Raw genomic sequence first — 18,951 nt, 5'->3', positions numbered from 1 at the left:
GACCAAGTTGTCACACAGTGCTCTTGATTTTCATGGGATGATAAAATAGATAGGTCTTTCAATGAAACACTACAAAAGCCCAGTTGAATGCAAGGCCCAGTACGTTTTGCACACAATATTCTATACAAGAAGTTGAACTCTTTTTTAAAATAGATGTGAGTAATAGGAAGTTCTGCTTTTTGCAAAATTTCATGTAAAATCCAAGTCACAGCCAGATACATAGTACATAAAGTTCGATCAAACTTTTCAAAAAGTATAAACTAGCAATTTGTGAAAAAAAGGAAGAGGAAGAATCCCTTCTTCATTTCCAGGAAGTGAGAGTGATCATGTAGACAACCTTAGAACCCTGCCTCTAATCTGTGTTATAATGTAAGATAGGAGCCCCCAGTGGTGCAGCAGGTTAAACTGCTGTGCTGCTGAACTTGCTGACTGAAAGGTCGGTGGTTTAAGTCTGGGGAGCAGGTTGAGCTCCCCCTGTTAGTCCCAGCTTTGGCCAACCTAGCAGTTCAAAAACATGCAAATGTGAGTAGATCTATAGGTACTGCTTTGGCAGGAAGGTAATGGCATTCCATGCAGTCATGCCGGCCACATGACCCTGGAGGCATCTATGGACAACGCCAGCTCTTCAGCTTAGAAATGGAGATGAGCACCACCCCCGAGAGTTAGACTTGACTTGACTTAATGTCAGTGGAAAACCTTTACCTTAAGAAAAGGAACTGACTCCTTTATTTATAACTATTAATTATATTCCTTGAACTACATTTCTTGTTTACAGTGATAAACAAGTCCAGGCTGCTGTTGGTTAAATTCCACCTGATTGCATATGAGAAGGGAAACAACCTGTAAGGATGTAAAGGGAGCGCTCTGAAATCATCCCTTGTTCTCACTTTGAACCTTGCCTAGTGCATACCTTATTTCTGCTGCAGAAAAAAAAATCCTTGCCTTTTTTCTAATCCTTGCTCATGCTGCTTTTTTGCTAATGCCAACCAATCTGCCAGGCCATGAAGCTTACTCTTGAGACTGGACTGGACTATTAGAAGGTTTCAAAAATACAGTAGAAGAAGTATGTTGGTCTAGTCCAGCAAAGCAATACAATTTGTTAAGACGTTTTTGAGATTAAAGAGTTTATTATAACATAGAAAGTAATATATTTGCACAAGATACAAAACATAAGATGAGGCCAGAATAAAACTAGACACACAGGCTACCTTACATAGGCAATTCTGTATCCCTGTTCCCTGGAAGGCAGTATCCAAATGCAGGAGCCTCCTGCCATAGACATTAATTGGCTGAGAAAAGGTTGGAGGTTTCTGGGCAGCATCTATTTAAGCAAAGACTGTTGGCGCCACCCTCCCAGTTATTATTATTCTACATATATCCAGCATCACTACATACATCATCCTCATCATCTCCAGCATATCACCAGAGGTAGGAGGGTGATATTGGTTCTCCTCTCACAGCTGGACACTGGTTTGGCCATTCCCCAGTGGATAATAATAATAATATTAATAATAATACATTTTATTTATATTCTGCTCTATCTCCCCAAAGGGACTCAGAGCAGATAACAAAATACGCAGATAGGCAAACATTCAGTTCCTAACAATGACATACAAATACACAGAACAAAGGTAAAGGCTTCCCGTTTCATCTTCAGCTGGTTGGTGCTCAGCTCTGGTCATGGGGAGGTACTCTTGTTCCATTTCCAAGCTGAGAAGCCTGTTATCCATAGACACCTCCTGGTTGAATTGCCGGCATGGCTGCATGGGCGCCTTTATTACCTTCCCACCAAAGCGATACCTATTGATCTACTCACATCTACATGTTTTTGAACTGCTAGGTTGGCAGGAGCTGGGGCTAACTGTGGGAGCTCACCCCAACCCGCAGCTTCAGGCTGCCAGCAGATTCAACAGTTCAATGGTTTAACCCATTGCAGCACCGCAGCCCATTAAATACCAAAACAATTTTATCTCTTTTTACAGTTATACCACAAAATGATGTTATCTCTTATTACTTTACCAATATAATTATACCTTTATTATTGGGGATATGATTTAATTACAAATAACCAGCTGGTTGTAAGCAGTTCTTTGCAAGCTGGACTCTGAATGGCAATAGGGGGAACTCTGCCATTAGAAAGACGCCTTCTAGATTGTGAAGGGGGATGATGCACAAGAAGGTATCGGATATCTCCTTTTGTAACATCAAAAACAACGAAGACATGATCTCGTGTAATCTTAGGCTTTTTGAATGGATATGATTATGATTTTAACCAAAAACAAAACATTCTGTTAATATTCAATACATGGTTTCTGGAAAATATTTTTTCTGATTCACACATATGAAAATCTCCGCAGTTTATAATGGATTTTCCTGGGAGAAAGAACTGGATTGTAAACTCCTGCCATAATTTAACAAAATTTGGGGGGGAAATGCTGTTCCTGGTTTGAAAGTGCCATTTCCTGTTTAATTGTGCGGTACTTACTTTGAAAGTAGTTGTTATGCTCCAGAAAGTTTGTTTTTATGACTGAAGATACTATTATTTCCTTCAGTCTAGGCAATTTGTTTGTAATTCTCCTTAATGAAAATATGCCATTTTAACCTTTCAATGTTCAGACCACAAAAACAAAGTTTTTGCAGGTTTAATAAACTTTTTTTCCATGTGTTTGTGATAGAACCAATTAGATATTGACATTGATAACCCAGGAACAAAAATCATGTTAGTGCAATAAATCTGTTAGATTAAATGAAGTAAGTAAAGACATATCATTAATATTTGGATAATATTACTCAGTTTATTGCATGACACTTGAAAAATGTGTAGCTACTAAAAGGGATATCGTTAGAGTAAAGGCTTTTCATGAGTTCAGCCTGGAGTCTATCCCAGCTTGCCAAGAATTCAACATCAGAACATTTTGCATTCAAAGCATGTGCTCAGACACAGAGTTATCATCCTTTCCCCAAGGCAGGAAAATGAAATAGCTGAATACAGAACTTATTTCCAGTGTGTTGTTCTGGTTCACAAAACTCTCTAGCACATACAAAACTAGTTAATAAAGCAATCTCTCTCTCTTTTTCCCTTTGATTATGAAGTATCCTTGCATGATGTTTCCTCCCCACAACTGTCCATTTTCAACCTACTATGCATCAATGATACCACTTATTTTCAGATGCTGCCATGTCATTGATGCAAATCAGTCTAACACAACTCTGTTTTGAAAATAGGTATTAAATAACACAGTCAGTTCTGCTATTAAACCATCCAAGCCACTACCTTCAAGCCTGAGTTGTTTTACTGCCTAATGCACAAAGTCCGTACAAGGCTATATAAAGAATGATAGGGAAAAATCTGGGTTTCTTAGTGGTTACAGCTCTTATGGAAGACTCTGTCATTTCAAGGTTAATGTTTGATAAAGCAAAGAGCCTTTGCACTAGCCAGAACTTCCCTGCATCGGCAAGTGGAGCCAGCATTGGATCTTCAAGTGTCAGTGTGCCGTCACTTGAGGTCATATCGGGCTAAGCAAAGAGACAGAAAGGAAGAAATGTTAAAAACATTAGCACAGATATGAAGGTTCCTTGCTAAAGAGACCTTTTCAGAAATGACAGTAAATTTATCCACAAGATGTATACTCGACAGGGGAGATGGAATGCATTCGGAAGTAAAATGATTTTTTTTCAGTAACCAGTTTTCAGTTCAGATTGGTTCACAAGGCTATATAAATAAAATCAGATTAAAAGACCACTGCATGCCAACCTGATCTCCTTGGAAGGAGAAATTTAAATAAAATGAAATAAACCCAATACAAAGCATGTAATCCAGTGCTTGCAAGATTGTTTTGATCGCCTACCAATTCCCAACTCTGGAAATTCCTGGCATATAGAAGTATTTTTTTAAAGGCTCCCATTTCAGTGGAGGGCTGAATCTGGGTTGTAGTTGAAAGAAGCTAATTTGGGTGATAGAGTTTAGCACCTTGGATAGCTACTTTAAAGTCTGGATTAAAATGCAGAGCTGACAATGAAATCAAAGCCTGTAGTTATCACTCTTCGTTTGAGGTCACATTGTTTCCAAAGCTGAATGAAATGCATATCCCAAAGACAGTTGGAGAAGGCTGTGTCATGGCCACACAATGCCAAAAACCAGCTGCGATGTCATTCAGGATACTCATATGGAAAGAACTTACCAAGCGACACAGTATACGGAGAACCTGAAGATCACAACAGGCACGTAGAAGAACAAGGGCATAATCAGAGAGTTCTGTCGAAAAGAAATAAGAGGTACAACATCTTTAAGAAGGATAGAGAGGGACTACCTTTGCTTTACTAGTGAAATGGGCAAGTTTGTAGACATCAATGCAGTAGGATGGCCTAGGTCCTAGCCCTGAGCTAAATTCAAGTACAATAAAAGGTAAAAGTTTCCACTTGACATTAAGTCTAGTCGTGTCTAACTCTGGGGGGTGGCACTCATATCCATTCCTAAGCTGAAGAGCCGGCATTGTCCGTAGATGCCTCCAAGGTCATGTGGCCAGCATGACTGCATGGAGCACCGTTACCTTCATGCCAAAGTGGTACCTATTGATCTACTCACATTTGCATGTTTTTGAACTGCTAGGTTGGCAGAATGGGCCTAACAGCAGAGCTCACCCTGCTCCCCGGATTTGAACCGCCGACCTTCATGCTGGCCATGGAGTCATGCCGGCCATATAACCTAGGAAGCATCTAAGGACAACACTGACTCTTCGGCTCAGAAATGGAGATGAACACCACTCCCCAGAGTCAGACACGACTTCACTTAATGTGAAGGGTGAAACATTTACCATTACTAGCATCAACTTCTAACCATGGTTTCTAACCATCCTCCTTTTCCTTTGGTAATTCAATGACCTTCTAACTTCAGTACCATCTTGCCATGTTTATTGTGAAGATGGCATTTGCACTCTAAAAATATTATAAATTATGCCAGAAGCCTCACATGAAAGCTTGAACCATTGATGCGCCTCTCAGCTAGCAATGGCAAATGAGCTCAGTACACAATGAGAATAGTAATCACCCTGCAAATATAAGGGAGAAAGCCTCCATTCAATGCTAGTTGGGGAGGAGTGACTTACAGCACAAAGCTGCATTTTATGTGCTTAAACTATGCAGCACCTTGTGCTTTCATTGACGTCTCAGCCAGTCTGATAAACTGTTCAACAGTCTACTGAACAAGGCTCTATGTAAATGAAACAATCTGCTTCTGTCCTCTGATAAATACCAGCATCAAAGAGCAAAACAAGCTGTGTGCAAAGGCTGACCTTAACACGATAGATGGTAATTTCTCATTCTGTACCTGCCACAGCACTGAGGAGAAAGTGAGCAGCTAAGAGGAGTTCCTTATTCTGAAGTGGAGGAACTTTCTGCTTCAACTCTTTCTTGAGTAAACTGATTCCAAGATGTTGTAAGAATTCTTCTATAGTAGGTTTTTCTGGAGGCTTTAAGTTCGGCATGACTACAAGTTCTGGATTGTCTGCAGAACATATATTGTCCAGCTGCAAAACAAAATAGAATACACACATTGCATTAGGGCTAGAAGCAGTCATTCTTCGAGCAGACTCATTGAAATAAGTGGGTTTTAAACTAAAATCAGAAGCAACCTTCCTGTCTTATAAATCAAAAAGATTGCTTCTGATGATGCCTAACTTAAATTCTACTTATTTCAATGTGTCTACGCAAAGAATAACGACCTCTAGTAATTTTAATTTTACTTGAAGGATAAAGAAACAGCATGTACATATGTATGGAGTAAAAATTACCACATCCTCCAATTGAGTCACAACTTCTTCGCGAAGCAGAAGTTCACAGAGTATTCGGTATAAGGCGTCCTGGTTTTCCTCGGAAAGCTTCACAAAAGGCTGGAATTGGGTCTTTATGTGTAAGACATCTTTGAAAGACAAAAAGGACAAGTCAAATGGGTAGAAATCATGCCAACAGCTTTTCTAAGGTGGAAGTTGCTGTCAGCAATTAATCAACCATGATTCAAGTCATGAAGCAATTTACTTAGAGCATGACTAAATATAATTCCAAACCACAACAGTATAGATGTATTATTTCCTGTAAAATAAACCTTGGTGCAGCGTAAACCCCATCTCATGCCATTTCATTACTTACTCTTTACTATTTAAGATTGCACTTCTGAGTTTTCCCGCAGGAAAGTTTGTGTTTCATTCACAAGAAAAAAATTGTTCCTTAGGGTGCACGTGGGATTTTTTTTTAATTCAGCATGTATTTTAAGAACGAATGTAAAATATCAGCCCTGTTCCCAAAAAAGCAAACTGTTGAATTTACAGGAAATGTATGATGAATACTGGCATAGTGTGTGCCCAAATTCAAATGCTATGCAACATGAATCTTTGTCTCAGTGTACTTTTTCAAAGCCCATGATATATCTGAGTGATACTCATTTTGAAGAAAAAAAATAGTGTACCATGTGACTGAATGGAAAAAGCAAAGCTTCAGATTTGGTTCAAGTGCAATTAGAATGCAGTTGAGCATATGGGTTGCTGTGAGTTTTCCAGGCTGTACGGCCATGTTCCAGAAGCATTCTCTCCTGGCATTTTACCCACATCTATGGCAGGCCTCCTCAGAGGTTGTGAGGTGTGTTGGAAACTAGGCAAATGAGATTTATATATCTGGGGTGAGAGAGAGAGAACTCTTGTCTGCTTGAGGCAAGTGTGAATGTTGCAATTGGCCACCCTGATTAGCATTGAATGGCCTTGCAGCTTTACTGGTAGCCAGATTTTGTTCATTTTCATGGTTTTCTTCTTTCTGTTAAAATTGTCTAGATGCTTGTGGATTTCAATGGTGTCTCTGTGTAGTCTGACATGGTAGCTCTTAGACTAGTCCGGTATTTATTTGTTGGGCATATATTTAGAATAGACTCATGCAGTATGGAAGGAGGGCCAATCACACAGGTATTTGCCAGTCACATTGGTATTTCAATAAACATACTCCTAATTTATCTGCATACCATGGTATAGTTCTACTTTCCACCTATTTTTCTATTTTAAAAAAAATAAAGACATAAATAAATAATTCTGTTATTGCAAAATGGCAGATTTTCTAGAGCTGGGAAATGTTACTTTTGGACTACAACTTCCAGATTCTGTCCAGGTAGATAATTCTGTATATATATTGCTCTCTGCTGTTCCTTGAACACGGCACTCATTCGGGAAAAACAAGAGCCTTTAGGTCAAGATGCTTAGTATGCCTCTGCTGAGAAATTTAATTAAGAAAATGTGTCCATGCTGTGCAACAAATGCTCTCAGGAATTGCTATTCCATGCATGCAGCCGAAAAACATTATTAATTTGAAAAAAATTGGCAGGAATGCACTACAACCAAAATAGTTCATAATTATGTTCGTGGCAAGAGACAATGTACCTTCCAAGTAGAACAAAAGGTACATATTTCAGAAACATTGAATCTTGCTATTACGTAATTTTGCAGGTTTTTAGGGTCAAGGTCGGTATTGTACCTTGTAAAAACAACTGCTCCTAGAGAAAACATAGACACAGGCAAGCAGTCCAAAAACATGGAGGTGAGTTTTAAAAGCCCCCTTTCTTTTCCATGTTTTGGAGAGCCCAAAGACAATACTGACATAAAATACTCAAAAATCTAAGGAAGAAAAAGGAGCATGTAAACCTAACTGACAGCTGACATTAACCCCAATTTCATTTAGTTTATTCCCAGCCTCCAAAAGAAGAGCACAAATGTTTCACATACTCTCCTGTAAAACTAATTTAAGGGATTAAAAGGAGGCTTGGAGGAGGAGAATTCAATCAGAATGGGTCATGCGCTCATTCTAACTCAGGGGTATGAGATATTTATGGATTGGTTAAGCAACCCCAGTAAGTAAGTGCCTGTTCAAACAAGGCACTTGTTATCCATTTGTCCTTTCCATGATCTCATCATCAACATTAAACACCACAGACTAAGGCCAAGAAAAAAAAAGTTGTGTAATCAGCCCCACCTACCCACTGTCCAGTAGAACACTCATATTTTTAAAGATTGGAAAATTTCAAATTATATTATTATGATAACAACCCCCCCCCCCCACTTCCCTGGTGCATTAGTTAAGACTTGTGCTTTCCTACCTTTGGTCAAAATGCTTAGTGAAGCATCACTAGGGATAAGGTTTTCAGGATCAGACTGTTTTTCATTATCAACAGCATCTAGGATATGGGGGAAGAGACTATCCCTGAAGGCTACAGATGGAAAAGATCTTTCTTCTGCACTCTCTTTTTCAAAACCGCCCTGTTGCTCATGAAGCAGGCAGAATTCTGTCAATGAGAAAGGTTACGATTAAGTGACCCGGAAACAGTCTGTGGATCAGATGATATTAAATTACATATTATTTTACTTAATGTGCATTTGAACTCTGAAACATAAAAAATAAAAAAAAAAGTGTGCTGGTCTACACAAATGTCTACTAAATATATCAGGTATGTATATAATAGTATGCAGTCCCTTAAACAGCTTTATTGTCAAGAAAGATGGATTATATATTGGAATTAGACAGAAACATAAAACACAATGCTTTCGGCCAGCTTTTGTATGTAGACATGTGTGAAAACTTAGCATAGGTATCTCTGGTATTTGGGGAAAAAACCTGGTAAGGATTATCATGAGAGAACCCATACTATCATTTTATATACTAGATAATGAAACCAGATCTACAGATGTGAAAAAGGACTACAGTTGTATCTAATCATTCACACTGCTATCTGTTTATACAATCACACCAACAATCTGAAGTCATTGTTCAAGATCTTCCATGGCCAAGAAAACTGATGTCATTGCTAGTATCTGCTGTTCTTATTCCTACATGCCTTACGTTGTTTCTCTATCAGCCTAATGTTGAATCTTTAAGGCTTATCGAGAGCAGGCGGCTGCACAAAAGGCACTGATGTGAAAGCACTGAATTTAGGTGCAAAAACAAATCTGTTTGTCCCCTTTGTCTTGGTGATTTTGTACCAAATCCGTCCTCTTGAGTTCTGCCCAGTTGAAGAGTTTTTCTCATCTTGATTTCTCCACCACTCCTTTGCTCCTTCCACAAACTGTAAAATTCATGATTGGTCCAGATCCTTGACTGTTGCGTTTTCCTCAGAAGTAAAAATTTAGTCCACATAGGTCTGCATCGGGCATGTGTCACCACAGCCTACCTTCCCCCCCCCCCCAGTTCAACCCCCTGGATGGATTGTCACCTTAACAAGGTGAGGAGGCTTGCATGTTCCAATGATCCTGCAGGCGTAACCACTGGAGTCATGAACACCCAAGGGGGCCCACAGGGTAGGTTCCAGATTGAGCACAATCCAAAGACCTCAGCGGCGGATCAGGTGGAAGATTGTTGTCTGGGGGGGGGGGGGGTTGTTATAATTTTATGTGATCTTTTTATACTTGTGTACCATTTTTACCGTTTTTATGTTGCACCTTGGAGTGCTTTGTAAGCCGCCCCAAGTCCCTTCGGGGAGATGGTGGCGAGATATAAATAAATAAATAAATAATAATTAGATAACATAGTACATGTTACAACAGCTGTGTAAGCAGAAGAAGGCTGCAACAGATTGAGAAGCCACCATCATCGTATTAACTATGCCACTGGTTGGGACCCTCACTCTGTGAAGACTGTGTGTTGATCGGCTGTGCACCGACCTCCACACATTAAAAAAAACTCACACACAGGCGTCTTCTAAGAACTTGAAAGGCTATCATACTCGGACAATGAGGGATCACCTAAGTCAAATTTTCAAATGCTTCAAGTTAGTTTTTCCTATATCAAAATCAGGTCCATGGAGTTATATTTCATTTTCCTCAGCTGTTTGATTAGGTTTGCATGATCTAGTTAATCCCTTCTTAGAATTCATATCACTGCATAATTAAATAACTTTTGCAAACAAGCTATTCCCTAAAGAGCAATCACTGTGTGTAATTTTGACTCTTGTGTGTCAAATAAAATTCCTCAGGGAAAACAGAGTTGACATGAGTGACAATAAAGGAAATAATTGACAAGAACAAACTTGCTGCTATTCAAAGATCCTTGAAATTAGCGCATCTTAGAGCACGTATTCTTACATACATCTGGAAAGGTCACTTGTTAACAGCAACTGTGCTCCACACACAAAGGCAGGAGAATAAGATTCTGAAAATTGTCTTGCTTTATAAAATGACTGCACAACTCCAGGTTAGGCAAGCTCTGGATGTCAGCCTCTGTCTATTCATACAGAAATAGATGGTTCCTTCACTTTTCATACAAGCTGCTTGGAAAAGGCTTTGAGGGAAGAAACACCTGGCTTTTAGAGAATGCTCTGTGGTATCTTAAGAAGTAGACACTAAATGATTTGCCCTTTCACAGTGTAGGATATTATCTTCTATAAGGACCTTTTCATCAGCTGCTTCTAGACTGTGGAATGACCTGCTAGAAGAGATTTGACAACTAAACATGCTATCAGAATTTTAAAGAGCATTAAAGAACTATCTCTTCTGGCACATCTACCCAATCGATTTTAAATAATGACCTTCAAATTGACATTTTATAGGTAAGGATGATTTTAATGTGCAACTCTTTAAATCATATGTTTATATATTTGTAATTTATGTGCTTTTAAATGGTTTTATGTGTTTCTAGTTATCTGTTGTATTTTAATTCTATCCTGTCCCCCGCCTCGAGCTTTATTTATTTATTTATTTATTTGCTTTACTTTACTTTACTTTACTTGTATACCGCAGTTTCTCAGCCCAACAGGCGACTCAACGCGGTTTACAACAAGGATAAAAATCAATCAGCGATATACAATTTAAAACCATAAGAGCATAGTATACAATATTGACACAACAATAAACAACACAATACATCTCATAACTAGAGTCGTGATCCAATTCGTCGTCCATATTTCCATTCCTGTAATCAGCACATTCAATGCACTGTTTATCTGAATGCCCGTTCAAACATCCAAGTTTTTAATCTTCTTCGAAACACCATTACCGAGGGGGCTGATCTAACCTCCATAGGAAGGGCGTCCCACAGCTGAGGGGCCACCACAGAAAAGGCCCTGTCTCTCGTCCCCGCCAGCCGCACCTGTGAAGCAGGCGGGATAGAGAGCAGGGCCTCCCCAGAAGATCTTAAGGTCCTGGCGGGCTGATAGGCAGAGATATCTTCGGATAGGTAGCTTGGGCCAGAACCGTTTAGGGCTTTATAGGCCAACGCCAGCACTTTGAATTGAGCCCGGTAGCAAATCGGCAGACAGTGGAGCTGGTGCAGCAGAGGAGTTGTATGCTCCCTGCGCTCCGCTCCTGTTAGTATCATGGCTGCCGAGCGTTGGAGCGTTATGGAGAGGGGATGGTAAGAATTATTGTTATTGTTGCTGTTATTATCATCACCAAGAGGGAAGGGGATATGCATGGCCATTAATCCACTTTATGATTTACTAGAGAGTGGAGAGGTTAATTTTTCAAACTACAGTTTCCATTGTCCCCTTAGGCAGCATGGCCGTACCAATTGGAAAATGTTGGCAGTTGTAATCCACCTCATTCAAGTTCTGCATAAAGGTAGCTGTACAGGAGTTGATTATAAATTGTATGATTCTAACTGTATTTGTGTTTAGATTGGCTGCAGTAAGGCTGGAGCGGCCTAAGTCAGAGGAGTCCTCCATGTGCGTTGCCATGGAGACTGATGCAGGAGAGAGGGAAGTGGGAGGAGCTTAGAGGGGAGAGTTTGAAAAAACGACAGTTAAAAATCAGTTAGGGGTTTAGGTTTAGAGGAGTGAGCAGTCAGGAGTTAGGTTCAGAGGAGTGAGGAGTTAGGAGTTGGGAGAGAAGGAAAGGAAAGGTGGCGGAGTGACTTGTGAAGCAAAGCTTTGAGGCTTTGAAAAGCTGGGTTTGGCTATTGGAAGTTTCTCAGGCTAGTGCAGCCGAATGGTGAAACATAGCTGGTATTCTTTTAGTCTAAGGAGAGGCTAAAGAATAGTTTACATAGTATTTGATCTAGGGAGGATCAACTAAGGGAAACATCCCTGTATGGAAACTTTGTCTGAAACAAGTGCTCTACGTCAGAAAGATACTGTGTTACTTGAAAGAATGAACTGTTAAAGTTACAAGTATTATTCCCAGTGCAACAAGGAGAAGTTACGTCTTGCAACCATACGCTGTGTACTTAATAAAATTGTTAACTTTTATTTGAAGATTGCCTCAGCTCCGTCTATTCTGTGTACCAAGTGCCATTTCTCACAATATTACAACTTACTTCACGTGGTGGCAGAAACGTAAGGAAAAGTAACCAAATAAATCTACATTCTTCTCTCCAGTCACACTACAGTATATACAGTGTAATTACTACTAAGTTATAACTTTCTTAATAAAGGAGGAGGTGCAATTGAACAGCCTCCCTCCTAACTTGATGGTAAATTTGGTTCCTAATCGGCAACCTCCATTGCAAATCGGCTAAGTCTTTTTAAAATTGGGAACTGGGGTAAAATCTCCTGAATACTGGTTCCTTTCAAATTGGTGGCAACAATAAATCATCCCTCAGCTCCCCTGCTTCTTTTCAGTAGCCTCTCCAAAATATTGTACAAGACTTTAGAAGTCCCTGACAGCCATCAGATTCTAGCACTGATATCTTGGAAAAGGAAAGAAAAATAAGAAGTTTTGCCTCAAATAATAGCAATGAAAGAGACTCGGTTCTAGGAAATCCGGAACAAGAACCTCTCCTGATAGATGGCTGCTCAGTCTCTGATTAGAGCAATGGTTATCAAGCTGTGGGTCCCCAGGTATTTTGGCCTACAACTCCCAGAAACCTCAGCAAGTTTACAAGCTTTTAGGATTTCTGGGAGTTGAAGGTCAAAACATCTGGGGACCCACAGCTTGAGAACCACTGGCTTAGAGGTTTCCTGGGAGGGGGAGTTCAACCACTCCTTTAAGAGCCTGGTTCCATGCTAGTTGTTTGGAAAACAGATGGATGCCATTAGAACAGTGGGTCTCAACCTGTGGGTTCCCAGATATTTTGGCCTTCAGCTCCCAGAAATCCTAACAACTGGTAAACTGGCTGGGATTTCTGGAGTTGTGGGCCAAAACACCTGCATTAGAGCCAACTGCATTAGAGCCAACTTAACAATGTTGGTCTTGTGTTTGTAATCCCTGCAATGCTAAAACATGTGAGAGGAGCGAGGGGTCAGTGATTCCCTAAACTCTATCCACAACACTCTTGCAAAACTGTAATGAAATCCACATAGGGATAACAACAGATTATTTAAGAATAAATGTCAAGTGGACAGAGACATGTTAACTATCAAAGTACTCTTCACAACTCATGTTCAGAATTTAAATATAACTATTCAACATTCCCACAACTTCTGACTAAATTGAGGGCATCATTAAAAGGGAAGGTAAAGCACAAACAGAGTGACTGAAAAGAAGTATTTCAAGAAGTGAAGAAGTCTGTAAGGACACAGACAAACGGACACCCTCTGTGTTACACAATGGGAAAGAAGAAAGCAGTTGTTAATGGAGTTGTTAGCATACTAAAAACCCTCAGAGACCAAGGCAAAACGCACAGCAAGAGAAAAAGAATAATGCAAATCAAAGCTTTCCCCAAGAGTAATGAGACCCTGGCAGGGGATTTTTTTTTTGCCTCTGCTAACAAGAGTTGCTTGTGAATAATGGAAAGGAAAGATATTGGTGACACCAATAAATTAACTCCGGTTTCAAGGGCAATAATATCTAATAATGTTCCAAGTTTTCAAGTTAAGTTTCCATGCCTACATTCTCCTCCTAAACTCCTGTATTCATCCAGGCATTAAAAGGAGTTTCAGGAATTACAGATAAAAGGATGAGACATTTAGACCTGAGACCTTCACCTTGAGAAAAACGCCACTATCCCACAAAGATCTTTTCACCTGGCTCTCTCAGCAGTGGGTAACCAAAGGATAACCAAATTTCAGTACTAAGAGGGTGAGTCAAAAAATATCCGCACTCTGGTTATATTAAAACTGCTGTTGGGCACATATCTACAGACGTTACACTCAACTCCTGAAACAATTCCATCAGTGTTTCCCCGAAAAATCCTGCAAATCTCTTGGGAAGACAGGCAGAGAAATGTCAGAATGCTGGAAGAAGCAAAGACCACCAGCACTGAAGTGATGCTTCTACACCATCAATTCTGCTGGACTGGCCACGTTGTCCAATTGCCCAATCACCATCTCCCAAAGCAGTTACTATACTCCCAACTCAAGAATGGAAAGTGGAATGTTGGTGGACAGGAAAAGAGATTTAAAGTGTAAAGTTAACCTTAAAAACTGTGGCATAGACACCGAGAACTGGGAAGCCCTGGCCCTTGAGCACTCTAGCTGGAGGTCAGGTATAACCAGCAGTGCTGGGGAATTTGAAGAGGCATGAATGGAGGGTGAAAGAGAGAAATGTGCCAAGAGGAAGGCCCATCAAGTCAACCCTGACCGGGACCACCTTTCACCTGGAAACTGATGGCCTCACTGTGGAAGAACATGTGGGTCAAGAATAGGGCTCCACAGCCACCTTCAGATCCACCGCCAAGACCTTACACTTGGAAGGCCATCATACTCGGATAACGAGGGATCGGTAAAGTAAGTAAGCATTCAGGCCTCACAGCTCAGCCTAAAACATATTTAATAAGGGAATACAAAAGCTTGTTGACAGATGGACAAAATGTATTGAAAAGCAGGAAGATTTGTCTTTTCTGAAAGTTGATTAAAATCTGTTCCACAGCCAGAGTGCAGATCATATTTGACTCACTCTCATATGTGTGGCAACAGCAGCCAATATAAGAATATCCCTATTTTTCTTAATCCAATATATGTGATTACAGTTCTTTGGTTCTAAAAAAGGCACTGCACATTCTAAGGTAATACTCATAGATGACATAGCACATATGGAAAACCTTAGACACTGTGACACAACCTGGAAGTTACTTTCTTGGACAATCACTAGAACCCCAGAGTACCATTTTATGAGCAGTCCTCAAAAAGTAACTCCTCCTTGTTCAGAATGGTAGTAAGTATTTATAGAACTATAAAGCATCCAAAAAAAAGACATGGTCTGTATTATAGGAACACAGGCTATTCAAAGAACGCACATAATCACTTGATTAAGGAAAGCACCTTTGTATTAAACATGATCTACCAAGAAATTAGAAGTGCCCTGTGAGTGTAAAATGGGTCAGATGTGAGCAGGCATATTCAACACAGTTTCCATATGCATTGTGGCCATCTGAAAGAGGCTGTATTAGTGAGGCTATACAAGTAAATCACTGTGAAATTGTAAAGACTGTGAAAAGAAATATTCAAAGATTGTGGCAGAATGGTAGACATGGTATGTCATTAAATAAAACTTCATAAATCCAGAGCTCTGCTGCTGTGTATTTTGGAATTCAATAGGAAGATAAACTGCTGAATAGGGAAAAACCTGATAAAGCATGATAAATGTGATAATCCCTTACAGTTTGCTGTCATAAAACATTACTGCACATCAATATCATTTTTATGAGCATAGCGTGAGGACAAATTAATTTTAGACTGAAGCTGTCAGGCACAGAGCAGAGATCAGCAAGGCCTAGAGCCGTGGTTCTTAACCTGTGGGTCCCCAAAGGCTTTGGCCCTCAACTCCCAGAAATCCTAACACCTGGTAAACTGGCTGGGATTTCTGGGAGTTGTAGGCCAAAACACCTTGGGACTCAAAGATTGAGAACCACTGGCCTAGAGCTTGGAGAAGTTCCTTTTTAGGACTATAACTCTCAGAATCTCAAATCTGGCATGGCTGGCAGTTATGTTAGCTTTGAGATTCTATATTATTATTATTATTATTATTATTATTATTATTCATTGGAACTTACGCCACAAGTACCACCTGCCAGTAGTAAAGAACTGGTGGGATCATAAACCTGCAAAGGTAGTGGAAAATGAACATGCAAAAATACTGTGGGACTTTTGAATCCAGACTGACAAAGTTTTGGAACACAATACACCAGACATCACAATTGTGGAAAAGAAAAAAGTTTGGATTATTGACGTTGTCATACCAGGTGACAGTCGCATTGAGGAAAAACAACAGGAAAAACTCAGCCGTTATCAGGACCTCAAAATCGAACTGTAAAGGCTCTGGCATAAACCAGTACAGGTGGTCCCAGTGGTAATCGGCACACTGGGTGCCATATCAAAAGAGCTCAGTCAGTATTTGGAAACAATACACATTGACAAAATCACGATCTGTCAACTGCAAAAGGCCACCTTACTTGGATCTGCGCGCATCATTCAAAAATATATCATACAGTCCTAAATGCTTGGGAAGTGTTCAACTTGTGATTTTGTGATACGAAATCCAGTATATGTCTCTCGTTTGCTGTGTCATACTGTGTTTTTGTGTCAGTAAAATAAATGTAATAATAATAATAATAATAATAATAATAATAATAATACTCTATTTATACCTCACCCTCTTGCCCAGAAGGGACTCAGAGTGGTTCTATGAGTTGTAGGTCAAGTTGTCCTTGAACAGAGGGAACAACCTGGTCTTATATATTTCCTAGCTGATTTATGCTTATTCCATAAATCTATTGGCAGCAGGGTGTGACCATCTGAATATCGGGGAATGTCTGGTTTGCTCTATGGCATGCTCCATCTGCTTGCCATTCATCACAGAAGGCGAGGCTGTGTAGACAACAGGTCCCACTAGTTTCTCATTAACACTCTCACCTGTAATATAGAAACTAGGAGGGGCAAAGTGAAATAGCAAAGACATTTGTCTTTTATGAGCTTTCAAAGATAAGATAATCAAATATTAAACTATCCTGTACAGAAACATGAGCCATACCAAAAAGAGAGAGAGAGAGAGAGAGAGAGAGAGAGAGAGCAATGAACCCAGAAATGCTGCACTCAAAACTGAGCTTTTAATGTTTGATATTAATCTATGTGTATATGTGGAAGCAGTACATATTATTGCTGTATTGCCATATTTATTTCAAATGGAAGTATGGGAAAGTAATTCATAAAATTTGGGAAATTTCACGCAAGGACATCAATTCTCCTATTTTATCAATGAAAACAAACTAAAAAAACACAGTTGCAAGGCATGGAAAATGTACTTCAGAGGATTAGTAAGAAAAAAAAAACCATTGAAAAGACATCTCAGACAAATGCCAGCATGAAAACAGATGGTGGATGAGCAACAATGGATTACAGCCACTGAAAGAACTAGACTGATTATGACAGATGGATCTGCTGGGGACTAAGGCTTTGTGTCACTAATATGTTTGCTTATTTATGATGACGCAGAGATGATTTTGTAACATATAAGCAACAACTATGTGCATATCCCTCCAAGTTCACAGTCACCTCTCAACTGCCAGCTGCATTTTCAAATCTAGCAAACAGCACACTTGAACAACCATGTGCCCTTCCAATGCCCTATATTGATGTATTATAACTTTATTCAAAACACAGAGGACAGCAAACGACTTGATTGGCTGTTCATAGTCTAATTCTTGCACACACAAAGAAGCCTGGCATTGCTCAGGGAAAGAAGAGGGAAAAGAGACACATTACTTACCAAACTGACCATCACGTTTTATATATAGTTCTATCACACCATAAGCAATAGCTGTGGGAGCCGGGATCTCCAGGATCACATTAGAATCCTTAATCACATTCCCATCTTCACTCACTGATACCTGAGGGAGACATCCACCTGCTCTTTAATTTACATTGTTTAATCCAATGTTACAGCAATTTATACATGACATTGTGAGGAACAATGAGAACTAGCGGTCAATCTTCTCCAAGTTATAGTCCCAATGTTTAAAGAAGCTATCCAAGGGGCTGAATGCTATCTTTCCCAAACAGGGCCAGTGTACCACTCTGGATGAAAACTCAAAGTGGATTTCCTATCTCACTGACTGAAAGCCATTTCTGTCTGGAGAGATGTCATGCAGAATATGGAATGAGGTTGGTTTCTGCTGCTCCAGAGACTAGAACTTGCATCAAGGGATTTCACAGAATCAGAGTTGGAAAAGATCATAAGGGCCACCCAGTCCTACCACTTGTCATGCAAAACACAATCAAATGACTCCTGATAGATAGCTATCCTGCTTCTGTTTTAAAACACCCCAAGGAAACTGAACCACACTCTGAGGAGCAGAGTATTCCACTGTCTGATAGCTCTTAATGATAAGAAGTTCTCCCTAATAATCAGATGGAATTTTCTCTTCTGCAATTTGAATCATTGTTCCACAGTCCTTACAGCAGCAGCACACAAGCTTGATCCATCTTCAATATATCCTCTCTGAGTGTGAAGAATAGAGACTTAGTCTCAACATTAGGAAGAATTTCCTACTCGGAAAAGATCTTCAACAGTGGAACAGAGTGGTTCAGAAAGTTGGTGCTTCTTTTTTGGAGATCTTCAAACAAGGCTTGGATTGCCATATTTCAAACGTGCTTAAAAAGTGTATTAGATGGCCCTCGTTGTACCTTCCGGCTCTAAGATGCCAAGAACGAGCAACTTCCAAGAGATTGAAACATATAGTAAGTAAAGATTTCCCCTGACATTAAGTCTAGTCATGTCCGACTCTGAAGGGGGGGGGGGGTGCTCATCTCCATTTCTAAGCTGAAGAGCTGGCATTGTCCGTAGACGCCTGCAAGGTCATGTGAGCAGCATGACTGCATGGAGCGCTGTTACCTTCTCGCAGAAACAGTATCTAGTGATCTACTCACATTTGAATGTTTTCGAACTGCTGGGTTGGCAGAAGCTGGGCCTAACAGTGGGAGCTCACCCCGGTCCCCGGATTCGATTGGTCAGCAAGTTCAGCAGTTCAGTGGTTTAACCCGCTGTGCCACAATAGTAAGAAGTCACAATTTTTGCACTACACCCAAATTCACTCCAGTAGTGGCAATCCTTTTCCCAC

The 18,951-nt window shown here is 40.0% G+C and overlaps 1 protein-coding gene across 3 annotated transcripts in view; it reads right to left on the bottom strand.

The window, feature by feature from the left end:
* Positions 1-1,107: 1,107 nt before the first annotated feature.
* GSDME (gasdermin E) overlaps positions 1,108-18,951 on the bottom strand; it is a 34,802-nt gene continuing 16,958 nt past the window's right edge. For all 3 annotated transcript variants that reach the window (XM_067470258.1, XM_067470257.1, XM_067470256.1), the window contains exons 6-11: positions 17,601-17,721; positions 8,129-8,314; positions 5,790-5,917; positions 5,327-5,525; positions 4,182-4,255; positions 1,108-3,516 (exon numbers count right to left, since the gene is read on the bottom strand). In XM_067470258.1, the coding sequence (XP_067326359.1) occupies positions 3,277-3,516; positions 4,182-4,255; positions 5,327-5,525; positions 5,790-5,917; positions 8,129-8,314; positions 17,601-17,721 (948 nt within the window). In that variant the 3' untranslated portion in view covers positions 1,108-3,276. The remainder of the gene's footprint in view (positions 3,517-4,181; positions 4,256-5,326; positions 5,526-5,789; positions 5,918-8,128; positions 8,315-17,600; positions 17,722-18,951) is intronic.

This window comes from Anolis sagrei, chromosome 6 (genome assembly GCF_037176765.1).
Source record: "Anolis sagrei isolate rAnoSag1 chromosome 6, rAnoSag1.mat, whole genome shotgun sequence".
NCBI classification, from domain to species: Eukaryota; Metazoa; Chordata; class Lepidosauria; order Squamata; family Dactyloidae; genus Anolis; species Anolis sagrei.
The sequence above is the reverse complement of the archived record's forward strand: the minus strand, read 5'-3'. Positions and strand labels throughout refer to the sequence as shown.